Source organism: Salmo trutta, chromosome 24 (genome assembly GCF_901001165.1).
Source record: "Salmo trutta chromosome 24, fSalTru1.1, whole genome shotgun sequence".
Lineage (NCBI taxonomy): Eukaryota > Metazoa > Chordata > Actinopteri > Salmoniformes > Salmonidae > Salmo > Salmo trutta.
This window is the reverse complement of record NC_042980.1, coordinates 46361326-46370728: the sequence shown is the minus strand read 5'-3', so window position 1 is coordinate 46370728 and position 9403 is coordinate 46361326. Positions and strand designations below refer to the sequence as shown.

At 38.8% G+C, this 9403-nt stretch overlaps 1 protein-coding gene across 1 annotated transcript; it reads left to right on the top strand.

Moving 5' to 3' along the window:
- Positions 1-2639: 2639 nt before the first annotated feature.
- Positions 2640-5382, top strand: LOC115161404 (mast cell protease 1A-like). The gene is made up of 5 exons (XM_029712364.1): positions 2640-2900; positions 3220-3370; positions 3499-3646; positions 3886-4146; positions 4314-5382. Exons 1-5 carry the CDS (start codon positions 2852-2854, stop codon positions 4473-4475), a joined length of 771 nt encoding a protein of 256 aa, XP_029568224.1. The 5' UTR covers positions 2640-2851; the 3' UTR covers positions 4476-5382.
- Positions 5383-9403: the final 4021 nt, after the last annotated feature.

Sequence of the window (9403 nt, the reverse complement as noted above, 5' to 3'; positions counted from 1 at the left end):
CTCTCATCCTGGAGGAAACACTATCATCCTGGTGAAGAAACATGTGGAGAAAGACTTCCTGTCTAAGGTCTGAGCTACAACAGGGCCATAGCTAACACAGTCATATTAATAAAACCTGTCTAAGGTCTGAGCTGCTACAGGGCCATAGCTAACACAGTCATATTAATAAAACATGTCTAAGGTCTGAGCTGCTACAGGGCCATAGCTAACACAGTCATATTAATAAAACATGTCTAAGGTCTGAGCTGCTACAGGGCCATAGCTAACACAGTCATATTAATAAAACATGTCTAAGGTCTGAGCTGCTACAGGGCCATAGCTAACACAGTCATTAATACTACCTGTCTAAGGTCTGAGCTTCTACAGGGCCATAGCTAACACAGTCATTAATACTACCTGTCTAAGGTCTGAGCTTCTACAGGGCCATAGCTAACACAGTCATTAATACTACCTGTCTAAGGTCTGAGCTTCTACAGGGCCATAGCTAACACAGTCATTACTACTACCTGTCTAAGGTCTGAGCTGCTACAGGGCCATAGCTAGCACAGTCATTTCTACAGTACTTTTACAGGAAATCACATATTTTAATGAGACGTGTGTTGTTGCTTTTACAGGCGACTGACTGACCACCATGAATTGACCCCATTACCCTACTGTTCAACTTCTCTGGAAGAGACTATATTATTCTTATCGTATTTAATAACATTCTGTCACAATATATTGTCTTGAGTTGGCTGAGAAGTGGTTATAAGGTGTTGTACTATTGTCTTGGTCTGTTTCAGTCCTTAGAGGACATTCCACTGTCTTGGTCTGTTTCAGTCCTTAAAGAGGATATTCCATTGTCTTGGTCTGTTTCAGTCCTTAGAAGGGATATTCCACTGTCTTGGTCTGTTTCAGTCCTTAGAGAGGATATTCTGTTGTCTTGGTCTGTTTCAGTCCTTAGGTCCTTAGAGAAGATGTTCTGTTGTCTTGGTCTGTTTCAGTCCTTAGAGGGGATCATCACTGCGTCTAAAGAAAACCTGGTTTTGTTTTCTGGACTGGGACCACAGAAGGTGAGCACAAATCTACTTGTCAGATTGAGAATAAGAGAAGAATAATGTTCAGTCCAATTTCAAATATTACCCCCAACGTGACGTATTAATATTCAGTATGATTGTTTCCAAACATTTATGGTCATTTCAAAACAATTAGAAAACTTAATAACTGTGTCACTTTACCTTGGATTGTCTACTTGTATCTGAGAAGTGACTTGTGTGTTTGTATTTGTTGTGTCCTACAGGACAGATGCATCTATGATTTACTACATCAGTCCTTCCTCAAGTCAAGGAAAAAAACAGCTGACCCACAGACAATCCTTACTACTGGCCCTACCTTACTGTTAACCTAGTGTCCTGTTGACCTACTGTACTGTACTGTTGACCTAATGTACTGTTGACCTACTGTACTGTTGACCTACTCTACTGTACTCTACTGTACTGTTGACCTACTGTACTGTACTGTACTGTTAACATACTGTCCTGTTGACTTACTGTACTGTACTGTTGACCTACTCTACTGTACTGTACTGTACTGTTAACATACTGTCCTGTTGACCTACTGTACTGCTGACCTACTGTAATGTACTGTACTGTATTGTTGACCTACTGTACTTTTGACCTGTTGTATTGTTGACCTACTGTACTGGTGACCTACTGTACTGTACTGTACTGTACTGTACTGTACTGTACTGTTGACCTACTGTACTGTACTGTACTGTTGACCTACTGTATTGTTGACCTACTGTACTGTCCTGTTGACCTACTGTACTGTCCTGTTGACCTACAGTACTGTTGAACTATGGTACTATACTGTTGACCTACTGTACTGTAGTTTCGACATACTGTGCTGTTGACCTACGGTTGAAAGTTTTCCACAGGGATGCTGGCCCATGTTGACTCCAATGCTTCCCACAGTTCTGTCAAGTTTTCTGGATGTCCTTTGGGTGGTGGACCATTCTTGATACACACGGGAAACTGTTGAGCGTGAAAGACCCAGCAGCGTTGCAGTTCTTGACACACTCAAACCGGTGCGCCTGTCACCTACTACCATACCCCGTTCAAAATCACTTAAATCTTTTGTCTTGCCCATTCACCCTCTGAATGGCACACATACACAATCCGTGTCTCAATTGTCTTAAGGTTTAAAAATCCTTTTTTAATCTGCCTCCTTCCTTTCATCTCAAATCAAATCACATTTTATTGGTCACAAAGACATGGTTAGCAGATGTTATTGTGAGTGATTGAAGTGGATTTAACAAGTGACATCAATAAGGCATCATAGCTTTCCCCTTGTCAGTCAACATCATGTAACGTTTTCTTAATGTTTTGTATACTCAGTGTGGGTCGAAAGCAAAATAACGTTTGTAATCATTTTTGTGTAAATATGCTTTTCAAACTCATAGTCTAAGAAAGTAGCTCGGTTATTGGTTCAGTTTGACATAAAGTGAAGGATTTTAAAACATCCTAGTCTTGTTTCTGTTTAGGACCTGACAGGCTAGTTAGGGACATGACTGGAAAGAAAAGGAGGATATCTGAGCAGACATTCAGATGGTTTTTTATTTTATTTAAAAAGTTACTTTTTGCTTCATCTGAGACCACTCACCACTGACAATCGACATATTAAAATGAGTGATATTTCCACTCCATCTCACTTTACCTCAGCTTTCACTTTCAGTATGAAAGAGACCACCAGACCCTTCTTGTTGTGTGTATGTGGGTAGTATGGAAGGGGGTAGATTATGTAAAGGTGGTATATATAGAGAGGAGAAACCTGCAGTCTCTCAAATCATCTAGATCTCTGCCAGTCCACCACCATGTACCTGTACCTCCTCATCCTCCTCCTCCAACTCCTTTCCTCCGCTGGTGAGTTGATCTATTCTATACATTATATATCTACGAAGAACCAGCTGGTAAAGAAGGTACAGCTGATTATTCTCTATAAATAATCACTTGGTAGCAGACAGTAAAGAAGGTACAGCTGATTATTCTCTATAAATAATCACTAGGTAATAGACAGTAAAGAAGGTATAGCAGATTATTCTCTATAAATAATCACTTGGTAGCAGACAGTAAAGGAGGTAGCTAATTGTTAACCTAATTGAACACAAATTATGTTTTTTTGCTCCTTGTGTGTCCCTGAAGACATAGTTAACATGATATCCTCTTTCCCCCTCCTTCGAAGGAGCCTCTGAGAGTGGTATTGTGGGTGGTAAGATAGCTAAGCCCCACTCTAGGCCCTATATGGTCTCTCTGCAACACAGAGGACACCATGTTTGTGGAGGAATGCTCATCCGGGAGGACTTTGTCCTGACTTCAGCACACTGCTTGAAAGAGTGAGTCAATAACGCATCATGCATCAAATGCATCATGTTACATGTCTCTTGAGGGGCATGTTTGAGTAATAACTCAATGTTGACTATCTTGTTGTTTAATGTGACTCGTTTTGATTGTTTTATTTTAGTGCTTATCCTTTAACGGTGGTCCTTGGAGCTCACAACCTAACCAAAGAAGAGAAGAAGAGTCGGCAAGAGAGGAAAGTGTCACATTACCATCGGCATCCCTTACATGAGAATATAACTCAGTTAAGTTACGACATCATGCTACTGAAGGTATGTCTCAGACATATTTCATTTCTCTTTTCTCTATTGTTAATGTTTTTTTTGTTAGGACAGTAAACTCACTAATATAACTTTATCATACACAATGTCCTGCTTACAGACATCAACAACATTAATATCTGTCTAGTGAGCCACTTTTGGCTCTTTGTTCCACCTTAGCTGGTCAAGTGATGCTTATAGATATTATATTTACATGTACCTTTAATTCATAGAATGTTTTTCTTTTACAGTTACATACCAATGCATTTCTGAACGAGTATGTGAAGGTCATTGGACTACCCGATAAAGTTAAACATATCCCAGCCAGAACCAAGTGCTCTGTCTCTGGCTGGGGCAAGACTAAACCAGATAAAACATCTGGTGCTGCAGATGTTTTGATGGAAGTTGAAGTCACGATGCAGTTCAACTTTGAATGCGTAAATAAGTGGAAAGATTACTTTATAAGTAGCCAAATGATATGCACTGATGATGGACAGAAAGGCTTTTGTCAGGTAAATAACAAACATTTGAATCAAATAATTTGACAAGTACAGTTTGAAACAACACGGAATGATAGTGGTGTTAGTTGGAAAAAGATGAGATCTACTTTTCCTGTTCCAGCAGTATGTACAATACACTACTTACTTACAAATGTTTGTTTTCATGTGCCTTTTCCCAGGGAGATTCAGGTGGACCTGTTATTTGCAAGAACAAGAACGTGGCACAGGGTATTGTTGCTTCTTTTCGTAATCCACTGAAATGTGATGATCGTAAATTCCCCCGTGTGTACATAAACATTTCCTTCTTTAAGTCCTGGATTGAAGAGGTGATTAATGGATAGCTTTAAAAAATATATATATATAAAAAAAAATAATGCATGCATAAATAGATATCATAAATGCCTAACATGTTGTGTACGAATATACAGGTAACTGTCAAAATAGTGGAAACACGAGTAAATGTGGGATACAAATGATTTTGAAACATACGCTTCCACACAGGTGTGGTTCCTGAGTTGATTAAGCAATTAGCATCATGATTAAGGTCATATATAGAAAAATGCTGGGCAGGCCATTATTTCGGCTACCATGGCTAATCCTACATAGGATGACAATGCCGCCATCCACAGGGCACGAGTGGTCACTGAATGGTTTGATGAGATATGAAAAACGATGTAAACCATATGTCATGGCCGTCTCAGACACCGTCTCAGACACCAGATCTCAACCCAATTTAACACTTTACGGGAGATTGTGGAGCGGCGCTTGAGACAATCGTTTTCCACCACCATCAACAAAACACCAAACGTTGGAATGTCTTGTGGAAGAATGGTGTCACATCCCTCCAATAGAGTTCCAGACACTTGTAGAATCTATACCAAGGTTCATTGAAGTTGTTCTGGCCCGTGGTGCCCAACGCCCCATTAAGACACTTTATGTTGGTAATTACCTGTACCTGTCTGCTTAATAAGGCACATTGCATATTGTATATACTTTTTTCTTTCAGTTTTGATTGGTGTAGCTGTACGGTAATGGCATGTACCACATTCTCCGTTTTTTTTATCAATTACTGCTTTTACTATGAAATGTAACGTTTTCTAAAGCCAAATCTTTGTCACACATTGGTTAATATTTTACATGTTGAACCGATATAATATTTGTAAAAATACATTAATGTACTTTAGAATAATATTATTAGAAAATATTTGTATTTCTTAACTCGTGATTTTAAAATATTGTCAATGCTTACTCATTGTGTGCGTCAATCCTTTCATTTACCCCTATACAATTATGAATTAAATGTCACAAACATCCAGATCATTTCCCAAAGCATACCACTTATTTAGTCTGGGAAAATGTAACAGAATGCAGGGTCTCTTGCTGAAATTGTTTAGTCTACTAATCCATAAAATTAAGCGTGAAAAGATTTATCTTCTGAAGTGATGTGATCTGACAATAAGGTAGGACAGTTGTACCAATAAATTCAAAATCCAGGGGGTAGACTTTATTAGACTGTATTTCCAGGGGTATACATCATTAGATTGTAAATCCAGGGGTATACTTCATTAGATTTTAAATCCAGATGTAGACTTCATTAGACTGTATTTCCAGGGGTATACATCATTAGACTGTAAATCCAGGGGAAGACTGCGTCCAGCAGTTTGAGACGGTGGGTGCTTCATTAGACTGTAAATCCAGGGTAATAAAGTGTTTCAATATACTGTAAATCCAGGGGTATACTGTAGACTTCATTAGACAGTAAATCCAGTGGTATACTGTAGACTTCATTAGACTGTAAATCCAGATGTATACATAATTATACTGTACATCCAGGGGTATACTTCATAAGCATGTTAACACGGGGGTATACTTCATTATGCTGTAAATCCAGGGGTAGACTCATTATGCTGTAAATCCAGGGGATACTTCATTATGCTGTAAATCCAGGGGTAGACTTCATTATGCTGTAAATCCAGGGGTAGACTCATTATGCTGTAAATCCAGGGGTAGACTTCATTATGCTGTAAATCCAGGGGTAGACTTCATTATGCTGCAAATCCAGGGGTAGACTTCATTATGCTGTAAATCCAGGGGTATACTTCATTATGCTGTAAATCCAGGGGTAGACTTCATTATGCTGTAAATCCAGGGGTAGACTCATTATGCTGTAAATCCAGGGGTAGACTTCATTATGCTGTAAATCCAGGGGTATACTTCATTATGCTGTAAATCCAGGGGTAGACTTCATTATGCTGTAAATCCAGGGGTAGACTCATTATGCTGTAAATCCAGGGGATACTTCATTATGCTGTAAATCCAGGGGTAGACTCATTATGCTGTAAATCCAGGGGATACTTCATTATGCTGTAAATCCAGGGGTATACTTCATTAGACTGTTACAATATTTGCCCATTATTCTTAAAAACATTCTTCAAGCTCTGTCAAGTTGATTGGTGATCATTGAAAGACAGCCATTTGCAAGTCTTGCAATAGATTTTCAAGCTGATTTAAGAAAAAACTTTAACTCTGTCTTCTTGGTCAGCAACTCCCATATAGATTTGGAATTGTGTTTTAGGTTATTGTTCAGGTGAAAGGTGAATTCATCTCCCAGTGTGTTGGAAAGCAGACTGAACCAGGTTTTCCTCTTGGATTTTGTGTGTGCTGAACTTATTTAGGCTTGCCTTAAAACCTGTTGAGGATCTTATCCCGATCTTATCCCGGTATTGGGATTCATTGTCATGTGACCATGGCGGGGAATTCAAAACTGCAAGAGTAATCATTTCAAAAAATCAAATAATCAACTATTTTCCTCCATTTGAAAGATATATCTCCTAAATCTAACCACGCTGTCCGATTTTCAGAGGCATTACGGAGAATGCATAAAGTTAGGTTATGTGAGGAGAGTACATTGACAATAGCTGCGTGTAATGTTTAGCCAATTCAAAGAAGGGCATCAACAGACAGAAAACTAGCTAGAATTATGCACTTACCTTTGACAATCTGCATCAGATGACACTCATAGGACATTATGTTATACAATACATGCATTTTTAGTTCCATCAAGTTCATATTTATATCCAAAAACAGCATTTACAGTCGCGGTGAAATTCAGAATTTTTTTCGGCTCGAATGCACCCAGTGAATCCAGCATTACAAATCACGGAATTACTATTCGAAAACATTGGTAAATTATAATATTGTCATTCAAAGAATAATATATTATCATCTCGTAATTGCTACCGAATGGCCAGATCTCAAAATAACTTTACTGGGAAATCACATTTTGCATAAACTGGGTACTATGCTAACAACAATAAGCTATATGCTAAGCTAAGCTAAGCTATACCGTTAGCATTAGCATCATCTAATATCGATAATAACATTCTAAATATCCCCTTACCTTTGATTATCTCCATCAGAAGGCGCTGCCAGAGATCCCAGGTCCAGAACAAATGTGGTTTCTTTTGACAAAGTTCATAATTTATGTCCAAATAGTTAGCGTTCAGTAGGCTCCCACAAAATGAGGTGGGCAGTGTAAAGTCACGTCGAAAAGCTAAAGAAAACCTAGTAAATAATCTATTTACGTTTGTTTAAACATGTCAAACGTTGTTTAGCACTAATCTTTTGTTCCATTTTTAACGTGAAACATCAGTAATATTTTCACACAACCTATCAAGTGTCTAGAATAAACGATAATGACAAAGGCACTCTTCTCAGATTCATGCGCAGGCGCAAAAAATGAAGTGATGACGTGTCAACTTGTAAGCTTTCTAATTCGGTCTGTATTCATGACAGATGCTTCCAACAACTTTCTAAAGATCGTTGACATCTAGTGGAAGCAGTAGGAGTTGCGAACTGAATCCTTTCTCACTGTGGTATCTTTAAAACAATGACACTAAATAGTACAGTCACAAAATTCTCATTTTTTTTTTATCTATTTTTCACAGGTTTTTGCCTGCAATATGAGTTTTGTTATACTTACAGACACCATTCAAACTGTTTTAGAAAATTCAGAGTGTTTTCTATCCGAATGTGTTAATAATATGCATATCCTAGCTTCTGAGTTGGTGTAGGAGGCAGTTAAAAATGGGCACATATTTCTTTCAAAATTCTCAATACTGCCCCCGTGGCCCGTAGAGGTTAACAAAGGGGTTGAATACTCATTGATTCAAGACATATCAGCTTCACAATTTTATTCATTACTAAAATGTTCAACAAACAAAATTCCACTTTGACATCATGGGGTATTGTGTGTAGGCCAGTGACACAAAATTCAATCTATTTAAAATGCAGACTGAAATACAGCAAAATGACCATAGATGACAGTATGGACTTTTGACCCTGTGTGTGTGTGTAAGATTGTGTGGCGTGTCCTCTTCTGTTCCACTGAAACCTGTCATATATGTCTATCTCTCACCTAGTTATTGAGAAACCACCAACCACCTCTGTGCTTTTCCTGTTGTTGTTCTGTGAACCAACACCCTCTCAGAAATAGACAGGATGTAACGCCCTGGCCATAGAGAGGGGTTTTTAGTTCTCTATTTTGGTTAGGCCAGGGTGTTACATGGGTGGGCGTTCTATGTTTAATTTTCTATGTTGGTTTGTTTCTTTGGTTGGCTGTGTGTGGCTCTCAATCAGGAACAGCTGTAGTTCATTGTTGCTGATTGGGAGTCATACATAGGCAGCCTGTTTTTCCTTTGGGGTTTGTGGGTGATTGTTTTCTGTTTAGTGTGTAACCGGACAGAACTGTTGCTGGTCGTTTTTGTTTATTTTGTAGTGTTCATGCGATTCATTAAATCCTTTATGATGAACACATCCTCCGCTGCACCTTGGTCTCTTTCTGACGACGGCCGTTACACAGGACCCTAAAACCCACCCAGCTCCACATGGTCTCTGTTGCTAGGCAATACATTCACCGGAAACAACTTTACAGTGACTTTTGCAGGTCTTGCATGGTGTTTCTCACCTTCTCTCAGCTCTCCTCTGTGTGTCTGTGGGTTTTGGTGTTTTCATGTTGTCATGACGTTGGCCTGTGGGTAAGGTTTATGACCCCCCCATAAATACCTTTCTCCCTTCCCCTCTCTTTCTGACCCTACTGAAGGACTGTTGAATAGCCTTTGTTAAATATAGAGTCTGGGAACATCAAACAAATGGGGAAAAGGAACCATATTTTGGTAATAAAAACAGATGGAAATATGCTTTGGAACTTAATGAGTATTGATGTCAGTTCGGTTGTCATCTGAGACATTATGACTGATGACAGGACGAC